A 16,902-nucleotide genomic window follows, 5' to 3' on the forward strand; every position below is an offset into this window, starting at 1 on the left:
GAGAGGAGAGGAGGGGGAGGAGGGGGGGGGAGGAGAGGGGAGGGGAGAGGAGAGGGGAGAGGAGAGGGGAGGGGGGAGAGGAGGGGGGGGGAGGGGGGAGAGGAGAGGGGGGGGAGGGGGGAGAGGGGGGGGAGGGGGGAGGGGGGAGAGGGGGGGGAGGGGAGAGGGGGGAGAGGGGGGGAGAGGAGAGAGAGGAGAGGAGGAGGGGGAGAGGAGAGGAGGAGGGGGGGAGAGAGGAGAGGGGAGGAGAGGAGGGAGGAGGACTGAGGAACCCTGTGGTGTGTCTCCGCCCCACCTCCACCTCTCACACAGCTTGAAAGACAGGACGGCTGAAGCAGCACACCCTGAACCCATGCTGTGGTAGGAAGACAGGTGGACTGTGGAGTCAGGCCATCCAGTCACCAGCCAGAGAACAAGAACACGAGGCAAAGAAAATCAAAATGACGCATATGTACTACCATAAGAAACATGACTTATTGATGGGGCAGTGAATAAATAATTACTGCTCGACAGGTGCAGTTTTACCAGGAGCTTTATGACGATTAGAAGTGAGGAACCACCTCAACTGGCACCCAGAGTAGGGTGCAGGTGGAGGAGAGCCTGGAGAGGTGGAGGTATGCACTGGAGAGAGGAGGAAGGTCAGTAGGAGCAAGACGGAATACCTATGCGTGAATGAGAGGGAGGACAGTGGATGTAAGGAGTGGAGGTGACGAAGGTGGATGAGTTTAAATACTTGGGGTCAACTGTCCAAAATAACGGGGAGTGCAGAAGAGAGGTGAAGAAGAAGAGTGCAGGCAGGGTGGAGTGGGTGGAGAAGAGTGCCGGGAGTGATTTGCGACAGAAGGGTACCAGCAAGAGTTAAAGGGAAGGTTTACAAGATGGTTGTGAGACCAGCTATGTTGTATGGTTTGGAGACTCTGACGAAAAGACAGGAGGAGGAGCTGGAGGAGATGAAGATGCTAAGATTTCCATTGGGAGTGACGAAGAAGGACAGGATTAGGAACGAGTATATTAGAGGGACAGCTCAGGTTGGACGGTTTGGAGACAAAGCAAGAGAGGCAAGATGGAGATGGTTTGGACATGTGTGGAGGAGAGATGCTGGGTATACTGGGAGAAGGATGCTGAATATGGAGCTGCCAGGGAAGAGGAGAAGAGGAAGGCCAAAGAGGAGGTTTATAGTTGTGGTGAGGGAGGACATGCAGGTGGCCGGTGTGACAGAGGAAGCTGCAGAGGACAGGAAGAGATGGAAACGGATGAGCCACTGTGGCGCCCCCTAACGGGAGAAGCCGGAAGTAATAGTAGTAGTAGTAAAGTGAGAAACCACTGATTTGAAATTCAAATGGACAAGTAAACCACGTGACAAGTTTCAGTGAGTTACATTCCTTTATTCTTCATTGGTACAGTAAAAGGTCCAGTCTGCTGCACCGCACCACCGTCACATCAGCACCACTCACCTGCCGGCACCGAGCGTTTATCCCTCGGCAATAACACAAACCTCTCATTGCACATTATCAGGGAGCAGAAACCAAACACGGCATGAAACGCCGCAACAGGCGAGTCAACGAGGCGCGGCGGCGGGACCGAGGCTGTAGTGCTGCGAGGACGGACACCGCAAAATCAACACGAGTTCACTTCCTACCAATTCCAAGTCCACTAAAAGATACCGAGAAGCTTAAAAGAAACTGCGTTTTTAATCCGAAATCTCCTTTTTTTAGGGATAAAATTCAAAGGCCTGATTCCGATCAAGTACTTTCAATGAAATGTGCTTTTAATTAATAAGTAGAAAAACAACAACAACATTTGAATCTGCATTGAATCAAACCATTGGAAACCGCAGCCGGCGCACAACCATCCCGACCTGGGGGGTCCGTCAGCCGGACGCCGTCTCGCTTCGACCCGACGCAAGTCCTCCCTCGACTTTTCTAGACCTACTTGTGTTGTCCCCGCCCCGCCTCTCCGGGCGCCACGTGGGACGGAAGGTTGGAATGTTTTCTACCTCGACAAGCGGAAGTAGCGTGTCCCATGCTAACATGCTAACAGGTGACGCTAGCGCACCGCGTATGCAGGGGAGCTCTTGATCCTCCCGTTTGTGTTTAGCCGAGTCAAGTCTCGCGATGTGGAGAGGAGAAACGTGCTGAGCGACGTGGTTTCCTAAAATACGGTAGTGTTTCCGGCGGGCGTGACCCGAGAGACTAGCAAAAGTTTGAGAGATATAGATAGATATATATATATGGGAACGTGCATGGAGAAGAAGACACGCTGGCCGCTGGGTCTGACCCTTTAGTCGAGCGGTTAGCGATATCTCCTGCGGTGCGGGCGACACGGGTTCGCGTCCCGGCCGCGGTAGTTCCTGTGGTTGCGTTGTCCCCCCGAATTCGCTACAATGTATATATATGTAACGTTCCACCGACCGCGCCCAGCACTTCCTGGCAAAGCCCTTCGATCCTTCCGTTCTGCGGAAACCCCGAAACGCCCAAGTTACGCGTTTCTCCAAAAGGCGGGACTTTCAAACTGAACATGGAATCCCGCCTCCGCGACTCCAGCAAAACCTCCACGCCGGGAACATCGGGGGGGGGCTTTCAGACAGAGACGGCCCTGTACATCAAAGGTCCTCGATTTAAACAGCCCGGAAACGGAATATCTTCGAAAAAGATTTAAATAGTAAGACGCGAAGAAATAAATCTCAAGCTGTTTCCTCAACGTCCGCGTTTTGGAGGAGAGAAGGCGTTCGTCACAGAGCGGCGAAGAAGAACCAGCGCGCGAGACGCTTCCCCTTCCGCTCTCGAGGGCTCACAAAAAAAAGCGGGAAAATGAAAACGTTGCCTTCCCTTGCGATCATACAGCAACACCGTCATCAGCTTTGAGAGGAAAGTCGGGAATTGAACCGGCGACAGAACGTACACGACGCGACGTTTCACTTCCATGAAATAATGACATGACGTTTTTTCCAAGCCCGCCCCCCCAATCGCCACACACTCGGTGCATTATGGGAAAAAATAATCAAAACATCTACCCTTACACGTGTTTTCTCAACGCCACCTTGCTAGCATTGTTAGCATCCTCCACCGAAACGGGGGTGAGGCGGCTAGTCGCCGACAGAACGAGGGATGGTGGAGCTTGTTGGCCGCCGCCGCCTTTGTTAACTGAAGTATGGCGGCGGCAACATGTCCCCCCCCCCCGCCGCCGAGTTGACGACATACAAAATAAAACAACGCCGCCGGCAACGCCCCAACCACCGGCAGACTGAGCAGGTGACGCAGAGGGGAAATCTGTCGCCTTCTGATGACATCACAGGGTCAAAGGAGACTGTTCGACGGAATGGCGTCGGGGGGGAGGGAGGGAGGGGCGGTATACGCGAGCCGTTGAGTGAAATTACCAATACAACAGTACAATTATCGGAATTAAGTAATAAAGGAGAAAAAAACTTGATCTGCATCCTCACTACACCCTCCTCTGGCTGCAAACAGGAGAGAGAGACAGGAACGGGGAGGGAGAGAGGGGTGGTCGGGGTGGTCCAGGAGCAGAGGTGGATTGTGGGAGGTGTAGTTTGACAGGAGCCCATCAGGACCGTTCTGCGCAGACCGACTCTATGAGATGGCCTTCGCCTCGGGTAAAAAGGCCTCCCAATACTTTATCAGCTGTGGAACACACAGATAGACAGACAGACAGACAGACATAGAGAGAGAGAGAGAGAGAGAGAGAGAGAGAGAGAGAGAGAGAGAGAGAGAGAGAGAGAGAGAGAGAGACAGACAGACAGACAGACAGACAGACAGACAGACAGACAGACAGACACGGAGAGACAGACAAACACACAGACAGACATGGAGAGACAGACAGACATAGAGAGACACACAGACATGGAGAGACAGACAGACATGGAGAGACAGACAGACAGACAGACAGACAGACATGGAGACACAGACAGACATGGAGAGACAGACAGACAGACAGACAGACAGACAGACAGACAGACAGACAGACATGGAGAGACACACAGACATGGAGAGACAGACAGACAGACATGGAGACACAGACAGACATGGAGAGACAGACAGACAGACAGACATAGAGAGACAGACAGACATGGAGAGACACACAGACATGGAGAGACAGACAGACATGGAGAGACAGACAGACATAGAGAGACAGACAGACATAGAGAGACACACAGACATGGAGAGACAGACAGACATAGACAGACAGACAGACATGGAGACACAGACAGACAGACAGACATGGAGAGACAGACAGACATAGAGAGACAGACAGACATGGAGAGACAGACAGACAGACAGACAGACAGACAGACAGACAGAGGCATAAGTTGCAGAGTGGAGGCCAGTAGGTAATGACAATGACTGCAGATGTATTTAAAGGTCCCATGAAACGGCACTGAGAGCACCACATACTTTTGTGACTTGACGTTTGTTTTGATGAAACAGAACGGTCAGGTGGAGTTCAGCAAGGACAGGGTGATTGATTTGATCAACACCCAATCACAGCCGGGTATTTTTCCACGACTGTGGACATTGATACACTATTGGCTAGTTTCATCCAACCATCCATTATCCAAACCGCTTATCCTGCTCTCAGGGTCGCGGGGATGCTGGAGCCTATCCCAGCAGTCATTGGGCGGCGGGCGGGGAGACACCCTAGACAGGCCGCCAGGCCATCACACACACCCCTAGGGGCAATTTCGTACGGCCTACATGTGTTTGGACTGTGGGAGGAAACCGGAGCCCCCGGAGGAAACCCACGCAGACACGGGGAGAACATGCAAACTCCACACAGAGGACGACCCGGGACGACCCCCCAGGTTGGACTACCCCGGGGCTCGAACCCAGGACCTTCTTGCTGTGAGGTGACCGCGCTAACCACCACGCCACCTGGCTAGTTTCATGTTGGTTTCGTTTCTAAATCTCACTCCCACTGCACACTTCTGTTAGCGTACATCCGCAAGTGAAGGAAAATTATTTTATTGGCAGGAAGAGAGAAAATATTCTAATAAAACACATAATGAAAGCTTTTTTTTAAAAATTTCTAGAACAGTTTGCAATAGAAAATGAAAAGTAAGTGCCGATAACAGAGTTTTCATTTCATGGGACCTTTAACATTAACATCAGTTATTTTTCTTTTACTCGGCTTTTTCAACGTTTTACCCCATAACATTTTTTGTTTTCTCACGATAAAGACAGAACAACTCAAACCAGCCCCGTGCCGGTCCCAAGCCCGGATACAGCGAGGGAGGGTTGCACCAGACAGAACAACTTAAATCAAACCTTTAAGCTCAACATCAGCCAGGGAAAAACACCATGGTAAAAATACAGTCAGGAAGACATAATCAGTCAGGGAGACATAATCAGTCAGGAGGACATAATCCAACAACTCATGTCGGTGATATCAAATGAAGACTTCATGCACCTCAGACCTGCGTCTGACAGTCAGTGTTAACTAGGACGTCTTCATCATGGAGGTCTCCATCTAAACTATGTGGCGGTGTCAGAGAATTCCCCGGGTATCTTGTGTCAACACTCTGACGTCACGTCAGCTCAGGAAACCTTATATTTTCTATTCCTTTAAAACTTCTTTTAGGGTGTCCGGGTGGCATGGCGGTCTATTTCGTTGCCTACCAACACAGGGATCTTCGGTTCAAATCCCCGTGTTACCTCCGGCTTGGTCGGGCGTCCCTACAGACACAGTTGGCCGTGTCTGCGGGAGGGAAGCCGGATGTGGGTTTGTGTCCTGGTCGCTGCACTAGCGCCTCCTCTGGTTGGTCGAGGCGCCTGTTCAGGGGGGAGGGGAAACTGTGGGGGGAATAGTGTGATCCTCCCATGCGCTATGCCCCCCTGGTGAAACTCCTCACTGTCAGGTGAGAAGAAGCGGCTGGTGACTCCACATGTATGGGAGGAGGCATGTGGTAGTCTGCAGCCCTCCCCGGATCAGCAGAGGGGGTGGAGCAGCGACCGGGACGGCTCGGAAGAGTGGGGTAATTGGCCGTACACAACCAGGGAGAAAATGGGTTTTTTAATTAATTAAATATTCAAATTTAGTCATTTTATTTAAATAAAAAATAATTGAATTCAATTATTTAATCGAACAATTGTTAGATAATTTAATTATTTAATCTTAATTATTTTAATCTTTATGTACTTATCTTTTAATTATTCTTTTAAAGTAATTTGCGTTCACTAAATGACCGTTAACCGGTGAGTTAAACCACATCTGCTGTGGACGCCTTTAATACAACATGAGTCACATCACGGCGAGGTGCCACCTCATCGTCCTTTCACAAACCAGAGTTTCATTTGTTGTTTGTTTGTTTTTTTGGGGGGGGGGTAAAAGGTCAAAGGGGAAGAGTGGAAACAGAAGCTGAACTTGAGCTGCATGCCGTCCCAGAGACCCCTACCTGCTGTTGTGTCTGCACCAGGGACTCCAGGTATTTGATTATGACAGCTTTAAAGTCCTTCACTCTCTCTTTCTGTTGAAAAGCAGGGACAAGAGATCATGGGGTTAAATACATTCTCTATGTTCGTACATCTCCATACAGACTGGTGGAGCTGTTTTAAACTGACATAATTTAGACTTGAGTCTGAAATCCAAGTCTAAAGACGCCTATGAAGAGCGCGCTTACTGCTGGCTGTGTTAAAATGTGCCACATCTCTGAATAGTTTAGTATTATTTCATTCCTCCACTGATCCCTTCTTTAAACTGACTCACTGTCCCACTCCACCAGTCTTCGGTTCACACATGAACGATGGATCCATGCACGCGTTGATTCAGAAGATCTGCTAAACTGACCTCAAATCTGCTCACTTCCTTCCGGATGGTTTTGGAGATCTGTTCAAAGTCTCGCTCTCCCTGCTGTACCTTCCCCTCCAGCTGGACGGAGAGACAGACAGTCAGAGAGAGGGAAAGACAGAGAGAGAGAGAGAGACAGAGAGACAGATAAAGAGAGAGATAGAGAGAGAGAGAGAGAGAGAGAGAGAGAGAGAGAGAGAGAGAGAGAGAGAGACAGACAGAGCGAGAGACAGACGGATAGAAAGGCGGAGAGACAGACAGACAGAAAGAGACAGAGAGACAGACAGAGAGAGAGACAGACAGGCTTTGGTTAGATACTGGTCTGGTAGAGTGGAGAATGGGTTGGTTTCACACTGGCATTGCATTTTTCCTTGTAGGAGCCTTCAGATGAAGAACCTTCTGTCTCCATTTGGAAGTCTGACTGGCATTTGTCCTCCTTTAGCAGGACTCTGCATCTTTCTGACATGTGAATATTTGGAAATATCTTTAAGAAGGTAATCACTGCCGCCTTCATCTGTGAGCGCGGACAACATTCATCATCTCAAAGGAAACCAGACACAGGCTCATGTCGTCCTTGGTTTGGAAGGACTTGAAATGAAAGTTGAGATGAAGCCGGTTCTTCTGGCGGCTTCATTTCCCCTGCTGGTGCACGAGTCAGGGTTCAGAGTTCAAGTCTGCTTTCGACTCGGCTCAAATTCACTTTCACTATTAATGAAAGTAACGAGGGCCTAAGTTAAGAAAAGTTACTTAAAAACTTCTTACTGAACGTTGGCCGAGCCAGAGATGCTCAGCTAGACGAGAGGTATCAGAGGAAGGTCACACTAACTGGGCTGACTGGAGATGTACAAGTTCTCCTACAGAGCGGCTGATGTGAAGGCTCAACACAGGAAAACTAAACACAAATGGGTTTGCTGGATTCACCTGGGCAAAAATGTGCACCCTGGATAATATCTGACGACCCATCTTCTCTCCATTAACTTTATGTACTCGTGGCATAATGATCCATCTTTATTCATATTACACCGGGAAGGGAATGCGCTTTCAACTTTTACTTCATTCGTTCATCTTCAGCCGCTTCTCCGGGGTCGGCTCGTGGTGGCAGCAAGGTAACTAGGGCGCTCCAGACGTCCCTCTCCCCAGCAACACCCTCCAGCTCCTCCTGGGGGATCCCAAGGCGTTCCCAGGCCAGATTGGACATGTAGTCCCCTCCAGCAAGTTCTGGGTCTATCCCGGGGTCTCCTCCCAGTTGGCCGTGCTTTTACTTTGAAATCAGCTTTCAACTTTTACTTTGAAATACAATTTAATTCAGTGTATTTGGATTAGCCTTAGAGATAGGGTGAGGAGCTCGGACATCCGGAGGGAGCTCGGAGTAGAGAGTCGCTGCTCCTTCGCATCGAAAGGAGCCAGTTGAGGTGGTTCAGGCATCTGATCAGGATGCCTCCTGGGCGGGTTCCTTTGCAGGTTTACCGGGCACGGCCAACTGGGAGGAGACCCCGGGGTAGACCCAGAACTCACTGGAGGGACTACATGTCCAATCTGGCCTGAGAACGCCTTGGGATCCCCCAGGAGGAGCTGGAGGGTGTTGCTGGGGAGAGGGACGTCTGGAGTGCTCTCCTTAGCTTGCTGCCACCGCGACCCGACCCCAGAGAAGCGGCTGAAGATGAATGAATGAATGTACTCGGATTGCTATGAAGGCCCAGTGTTGACCTGATGTGGTTTACTGTTCCCACTCCAGCACACCACCGTGCATCAGATCATCCACAGGGTACTGTTAATTATCAAACTGATGGAAACACCACGAGACGCTCGTTCAAGAGCTCTGCAAAAGGCTGAGGCGACGCTGCTCTCTCAGCGGTGACTTGTATAGAGACGTCATGTTAACACGTCTAACACCAGGCGTGCTTTTTGCTGACAGACAAGGACATTAAATATTAAAGAGGCAGTGTCACATGAATAAACCATTTTTGGAAATATCGAACACAGCCATGTGTCTGGGTTCAGTCCAAGGTGCAACAAAAGGACAACCCTGGCATGGGAAGTCTTTTAAATATCCATGTCCAATAGCAAGTCTCAGAAAATGTGATCCGTGTTGACATAAAACTCATGTGACGCTCCTCTCTCTGGCAGCAAGATGCAAAATAACATGAAAATACAATGACACGAAAACAACATAACAGGAAAACAACTTAACATGTAAACAACTTAACATGAAAACAACATAACAGGAAAATAAAATGGACGACACTTTGATATTAGTTTCTGTACTAGCATGAAACAAGCTGTACAGTGGCAAGATGGAGCGACGACATATGCTGAAAGCCACACACACACACAGACACACACACACACACACACACAGAGTGATAGACAGACATACACACACAGAGACAGACAGACAGAGAGAGACAGACAGACAGAAAGTGAGACAGACAGACAGAAAGAGAGAGACAGACAGAGGGACAGAACGGGACAGACAGAGAGACAGAGACAGACAGTCAGACAGACAGAGAGAGACAGACAGACAGACAGACAGACAGACAAGACAGACACACAGACAGTCAGACAGACAGAGAGAGAGAGAGAGACAGACAGACAGACAGGCAGAGACAGTCAGAGAGACAGACAGACAGACAAGAGAGAGAGCCAGGCAGTCAGACAGAAAGAGACAGACAGACAGACAGACAGACAGACAGACAGACAGACAGACAGACAGACAGACAGACAGACAGACAGACAGAGGGAAGGTCCTACCTCCTCAATCTCCTGGTTGAAGGCATGGCAGGGAAAATGCAACAGAACGTAAGAGGCTGGAAAGATGCTCGAGCTTCAAAATCATAAGGAGAAAGTATCTGGCATGTCAGAGAGCACCGAGGCGCCGGGCGGACGTGCACGGGGGGAGCGTCCACGTACAGGCAGGACTCCCGGGTGCCAAAGCGGAGACGGACAGATGCAGGCAGCAATGCGGTCTGACATGCGATGTGTAACCGCGGTTAAGATGTCCATGAAATACTGTGATTTGAAAATTCACCGCTCCAAAAACGTGTTTCGGAGACATTAACAGAAACAATGAACTGAATGACATCAATATCCTGACAGTACTGACAGTACTGAGTCAGTACTGACTGGAAAAAAAAACACACATTTATTTGAAACAAGGTAACACTGACTTGACTTAACGGCAGTGCTGTGAGGCTGTTATCAAGTGTTGTTACGAACCACAGCCTACAGGGGGCAGTGTGGTTATAATAATCTGACCAGCAGGACCCCACAAATAGAAACGCCTCACAGATTTACTTGATGAGATTTTCCCCACGAGGAGGTTTTGCAGTTAGACACAACTTAGTGAAGACATACATAAAGAGACAGAAATAATGCATAATAATAATAATAATATTTATATAACAGTTGGAAGGGCGGTGGAGAAAAGCTGTGAATCCTCTGACCGGGACGGATGTTCTTAAGAGTCCCTCCCTCTGATACACTTTGCTCTGTCAAACAACTGGACTTTTATATTCTACTTCGCATTTCCTATATTTTTTTATTTATTTTTGAAAAATGTCCCCCCCTTTTTCTCCCCAGTTGTACCTGGCCAATTACCCCGGTCGCCGTCCCACCCCCTCTGCCGATCCGGGGAGGGCTGCAGACTACCACATGCCTCCTCCGGTACATGTGGAGTCACCAGCCGCTTCTTTTCACCTGACAGTGAGGAGTTTCGCCAGGGGGGGCGTAGCGCGTGGGAGGATCACGCTATTCCCCCCAGTTCCCCCTCCCCCACCCCACCCCGAACAGATGCCCCGACCGAACAGAGGAGGCACCAATGCAGTGAGTGACCAGGACACATACCCACATATGGCCTCCCACCCGCAGACACGGCCAATTGTGTCTGTAGAGACACCCGGCCAAGCCGGAGGTAACACGGAGATTCGAACCAGCGATGTCCGTGTTGGTAGACAACGGAATAGACCGCCACGCTACCCGGATGCCTGGTTTTCTTTTTGGGGGGGGGGGGTTGATATACTTTATTGATCCCTGTGGGGAAGTTACGCTCTGTGTTCAACCATGCTAGCTGTGTAGCTAGCAGCAGCAGGGGGCAGCTGCAGCACCCGGAGACCAACTCCAGTTCTTCTTGCCATTGCCTTGCTCAGGGGCACAGACAGGAGTATTAACTCTAACGTGCACGGCTTTTTGATGGTGGGAGGAAACCGGAGCACCCGGAGGAAACCCACCGCAGACACGGGGGGGGGGGGGGCATGCAAACCCCACACAGAGAACGACCTGGGATGCCCCGCCAAGGTTGGACAACCCCGGGGTTCGAACCCAGGACCTTCTTACTGCGAGGCGACAGCGCTAACCACTGCGCCGGCGCCGCCCAACCCGATAAATGCACACCAAGGTCAGCGCTCGTCGGCACGTGTTGGTTCTAGAACTGCCCCAGTTACCCAAGTAACGGGAGAGCGATCACAGGAACCACGGCTGATTCACCGAGCCATTCGCAGGTTCGAGGTACCGGCTGTGTGTGCTAGACTTGCATGGCTGCATGAGACATGGCGCGTATAGGGAGACATCATCTTCAGGACTCGAACAGGACTGGATTTAAGTCGTCTCTGGTGGTATTGAGACCAGGGTTCCAGCTTTTACAACCCCAGCAGCCAATTTCAGCTGGGGGAAGTACGGGAGATGTGAGCGTGGGCTGGTCCGGGTGGCTAATAAACAGGCTAACTCAACAAGCCACCGCAGGAGCTTCCCCGGCGGCGTCTGAACCTCCTGACCGGGCAAGTGAGGTGGGCAGCAAGGTGGGAATCAACAACAACAACAACAACAAAAAAGGAAAAGGGAAGAAAAAAAAAACTTCTTTCAAGCAGAAAAAGACCGTGGTGTGTTTTCTGGTTCTGTTGTCAAACCGTGAACCAAAACCACACTCCTGACAAGTCAGCGAAAGTCTTGTCTGCTCAAAATAAATGTTGGTTGCAACTCTACTGCCCTGTTCCTCCTCCCCCCCCCCGCCCCGCCAGACTCTGACAGACCCCCAAAGCCTGCTCCTGCACATCTGACAGGTTCTCTGCAATGCCAGACCCCCTACCGGCCCACTTACCCTCTGCTGTTCACTGTGTGTGTGTGTGTCTTACAGCCTGACAGAGAAGAGAGGATGAATTTGTGTTGTGACAGCTTCAACAGACGGACTAATAAAGAACTATTCTACTCTTCTCTGTTGTGTTGCAGTGTAGTTGTCATACTTAATTCCTGTGAGGCCCACAGACACACTATATATATATATATATGTGTGTGTGTGTGTGTGTATGTATGTATGTATGTATGTGTATTAATATGTATATAGACATGTGTTTATGTATATATACACACATGTATATGTATATATGTGTATATGCATATACACATATGCATATACACATATATTCACACATGGGTGTATATGTATGTATATGTGCATGTATGAATATGTATATAGACATGTGTTTATGTATATATACACACACGTATATGTATATATGTATGCATATACACATATGCATATATACATATATTCACACACGGGTGTGTATGTATGTATATGTGTATGTGTATGTATATATATATACACTACCGTTCAAAAGTTTGGGATCACCCAAACAATTTCGTGTTTTCCATGAAAAGTCACACTTATTCACCACCATATGTTGTGAAATGAATAGAAAATAGAGTCAAGACATTGACAAGGTTAGAAATAATGATTTGTATTTGAAATAAGATTTTTTTTACATCAAACTTTGCTTTCGTCAAAGAATCCTCCATTTGCAGCAATTACAGCATTGCAGACCTTTGGCATTCTAGCTGTTAATTTGTTGAGGTAATCTGGAGAAATTGCACCCCACGCTTCCAGAAGCAGCTCCCACAAGTTGGATTGGTTGGATGGGCACTTCTTTGAGCAGATTGAGTTTCTGGAGCATCACATTTGTGGGGTCAATTAAACGCTCAAAATGGCCAGAAAAAGAGAACTTTCATCTGAAACTCGACAGTCTATTCTTGTTCTTAGAAATGAAGGCTATTCCATGCGAGAAATTGCTAAGAAATTGAAGATTTCCTACACCGGTGTGTACTACTCCCTTCAGAGGACAGCAAAGGTCTGCAATGCTGTAATTGCTGCAAATGGAGGATTCTTTGACGAAAGCAAAGTTTGATGTAAAAAAAATCTTATTTCAAATACAAATCATTATTTCTAACCTTGTCAATGTCTTGACTCTATTTTCTATTCATTTCACAACATATGGTGGTGAATAAGTGTGACTTTTCATGGAAAACACAAAATTGTTTGGGTGATCCCAAACTTTTGAACGGTAGTGTATGTGTGTGTGTGTGTGTGTGTGTGTTTGTGTGTGTGTGTATGTATATACATACAAATACACATACACACACACACACACACACACATATATATATATATACATACACACTATATGGCCAAAGGTATGTGGACACCCCTTCTAATTAGTGGATTTGGCTATTTCGGTCACATCCATTGCATAAAATCAAGCATGCAGCCATGCAGTCTCTATAGACAAACACGGGCAGTAGACTGGGCAGTAGACTGGGCAGTAGACTGGGTCGTACTGAAGAGCTCAGCGACTTTCAACGTGTCACTGTCACAGGATGCCACCTTTCCAACAAGTCAGCTGGTCAAATGTCTGCCCTCCCAGATCTGCCCCGGTCAACTGTAAGTCTGGTATTGTGAAGTAGAACCGTCTCGGGGCACCAACAGCTCAGCTGGGAATGGTAGGACACACAACATCACAGAACAGGACCACCGAGTGAGGAAGTGTAGCGCGTGAAAATCGTCTATCCTCAGTTGCAACACTCGCTACCGAGTTCCAAACTGCCTCTGGAAGCAACGACGACACAAAAACTATTCATCAGGAGCTTCGTGAAATGAGTTTCCAGGGTTGAGCAGACGCACACCAGCCTAAGAGCACCATCAGCAAGGCCAAGCATTGGCTGGAGTGGTGTAAAGCACACCACCGTTGGAACCTGGAGCGGTGGAAACATGTTCTCTAGAGTGATGAATCACGCTTCACTATCTGGCAGTCTGACGGACCGATCTGGGTATGGTGGATGCCAGGAGAACGCTAACTGCCCGAGTGCATAGTGCCAACTGGGGCTGTTTTTCATGGTTTGGGCTGGGGCTCTTAGCGCCACTGAAGGGAGATGTTGATGCTAAAGCACACGACGACATTCTAGAGAACTCTGTGCTTCCAATTTTGTGGCAACAGTTTGGGCTAGGCCCCTTTCCTGTTTCAGCATTACAATGCCCCCGTGCACGAAGCAAGGTCCACATGGCTTGCCGAGTTTGGTGTGGAAGAACTTGACTGGCCTGCACAGAGCCCTGACCACAACCCCAATCCAACACCTCTGGGATGAACTGGAACGCCGACTGTGAGCCGGGCCTTCTCCCCGGCATCAGTGCCCGACCTCGCTAATGCCCCTTTTCCACTACAAGGTACCCGCTCAACTTGGACCCGACTCGCTTCTGTGACGCTTTCCATTACCGTGGTAGTTCTCCCTCAGTGCCCGCTCTAGTTTTTTTGGCACCTCGACAAAGGTGGTACCAGAAAAGTGGTAACAGCTACCAAAAAGCCAGTACTTTCCAGTGAGTTGAGTATAGTCAAGCCAGTACCATGTAGCGGAAAAGGGGCCTAATACTCTTGCAGCTGAGTGGGAGTCAACCCCTGCAGCCATGTTGCAAAACCTAGTGGAGAGCCTTCCTAGAAGAGCGGAGGCTGCTATAGCAGGAAAGGGGAACCAGCTCCATAATCATGTGCATGGTTTTGGAATGAGATGTTCAACGGCACATGTGACCGTGATGTTCTGGTGTCCACATACTTCTGGTCATGTGTACATGGAAACTGAAAAAGCATTTTTTTATGAACTCGTTTGCCAGCTAAATGTATGACTGGTCTAACTAAACAGGTTCTGCTTTTTTAATCCTTCTGCTTATTCACCCCCATGCATGTGTATGTGGTGTGTGTGTGTCTGCTGCTCCATCCGTCTTTCCATCCAAATCATGTATCAATCTGCATATTTCTAAATATATCATCTCTAACACACCAGTTTATCCATCCATCCGTCCATCCATCCATCCATCCCTGTCTGTCCATCCGTCCATCCGTCCCTCCCTCCCCCTCCATCCGTCCACCCAGCCATCCATCCCTCCTACCTCTTTGATCTCGTCCTTGGCCTGCTGCAGCTTGTCTGGTTTGTTGGTGTACTGGAGTTTGGCCTCTGCTTCTCTTTTCTTCAGCAGCAGCATCTCACTGTCCTGCCACTTCTGCCACGTCTTCATACGCTGGTCAAACACCGCCTAGAAACACCACATGTCCCTTAGTATGACCCAGTATTACCTGGACACACCACACGCAACCTTCGATACCATGCACATCAGGAGACAATCATGTCTATCACGCCCACCGTGATCACAAAACAGAGACCGTTGTTCCCTCTCAAGATGTTAACTTCCGGAAACTTTTTTTTAAAAATTCCCCCACCCCCTTTTCTCCCCAGTTGAGGAGTTTCGCCAGGGGGATGTAGCACACGGGAGGATCATGCACACCAGAATAAACGCCTTTAAATAACTTCACCTCCCTCGGCGCCATTTTGGATCCTTAAAGGTACAGGTATTACTCGTGAATGAGAAAACCAGCCGATGCTGCGTCGCTTCCACTTCCTTCTGAGGCTTTCAGTGGTCTCCATTTCATCTACTTCATTCAAAATGTTGAGCCGGTGGACAGATGGGTCATGTTTGTTTGTTGTCAGTAGAGCGCTCGTGCTGTCACATGACATTGCGGATGGTACTTTTAACTGAAGCAGCTTTGACAAGGTGATGGGCGTGTAAAACTGAGGGGGAACAGCGCCATCGCATGACGCGTATGATGTTGCCCGAAATACTAAAATCACAACACATCTCATTTCCACATCATGATGTCTACTACACTATCCCCCCCCCCCCTCCTTTTTCTCCCCAATTGTATGCGGCCAATTACCCCACTCTTCCGAGCCGTCCCGGTCTCTGCTCCACCGCCTCTGCCGATCTGGGAGGGCTGCAGACTACCACATGCCTCCTCCCATACACGTGGAGTTGCCAGCCGCTTCTTTTCACCTGACAGTGAGGAGTTTCACCAGGGGGACGTCGCATGGGAGGATCACGCTATTCCCCCTAGTTCGCCCTACCCCCCAAACAGGTGCTCCGACGGACCGGAGGAGGTGCTAGTGCAGCGATCAGGACACATACCCACATCCGGCTTCCCACCTGCAGACACAGCCAATTGTGTCTGTAGGGACACCCAACCAAGCCAGAGGTAACACGGGGATTCGAACCACCGATCCCCATGTTGGTAGGCAACGGAATAGACCACTGCGCTACACAGATGCCTGATACTATACTATTCTACTCCAACTCTACTTCTATCCGAGTACTCTGGGTTGTCTCCTACCTGATCTGTGTTCGGCCTCTCAGCAGCTTGGACAGCAGGCATGTCCGGATTAAAGGAACGAGAATAATTTTTTAACTGCACAACAGAGGAAGACCTAAAAATGATCCCCTTTAACGCCCAACTCAACCCTCAGACGGTCTCTTGTCACACTTGGCATTGACTATGAATTGGTCCCATCCATCCATTATCCAAACCGCTTATCCTGCTCTCAGGGTGGCGGGGATGCTGGAGCCTATCCCAGCAGTCATTGGGCAGCAGGCGGGGAGACACCCTGGACAGGCCGCCAGGCCATCACAGGGCCCACACACACACACCTAGGGACAATTTAGTACGGCTGATTCACCTGACCTACATGTCTTTGGACTGTGGGAGGAAACCGGAGCACCCGGAGGAAACCCACGCAGACGCAGGGAGAACATGCAAACTCCACACAGAGGACGACCCGGGACGGCCCCCAAGGTTGGACTACCCCGGGGCTCGAACCCAGGACCTTCTTGCTGTGAGGCGACCGCGCTAACCACTGTGCCGCCAACGTGCCGTGAATTGGTCCCAGTTGTAAGTATTAGGCCAGTATTTAAACCCCATGTGTCTACTACTGAACCCTGTTCTACTTGCACCGTTTTCA

At 49.4% G+C, this 16,902-nt stretch overlaps 1 protein-coding gene across 1 annotated transcript in view; it reads right to left on the reverse strand.

Moving 5' to 3' along the window:
* Nucleotides 1-1,870: 1,870 nt before the first annotated feature.
* Nucleotides 1,871-16,902, reverse strand: part of snx2 (sorting nexin 2) — a 59,606-nt gene continuing 44,574 nt past the window's right edge. The window contains exons 12-15 of the mRNA XM_056301824.1: nucleotides 15,005-15,148; nucleotides 6,799-6,879; nucleotides 6,407-6,478; nucleotides 1,871-3,638 (exon numbers count right to left, since the gene is read on the reverse strand). Coding sequence (XP_056157799.1) covers nucleotides 3,588-3,638; nucleotides 6,407-6,478; nucleotides 6,799-6,879; nucleotides 15,005-15,148 — 348 coding nt within the window. The 3' untranslated portion in view covers nucleotides 1,871-3,587. The remainder of the gene's footprint in view (nucleotides 3,639-6,406; nucleotides 6,479-6,798; nucleotides 6,880-15,004; nucleotides 15,149-16,902) is intronic.

This window comes from Lampris incognitus, unplaced genomic scaffold, assembly GCF_029633865.1.
Source record: "Lampris incognitus isolate fLamInc1 unplaced genomic scaffold, fLamInc1.hap2 scaffold_164, whole genome shotgun sequence".
NCBI lineage: Eukaryota > Metazoa > Chordata > Actinopteri > Lampriformes > Lampridae > Lampris > Lampris incognitus.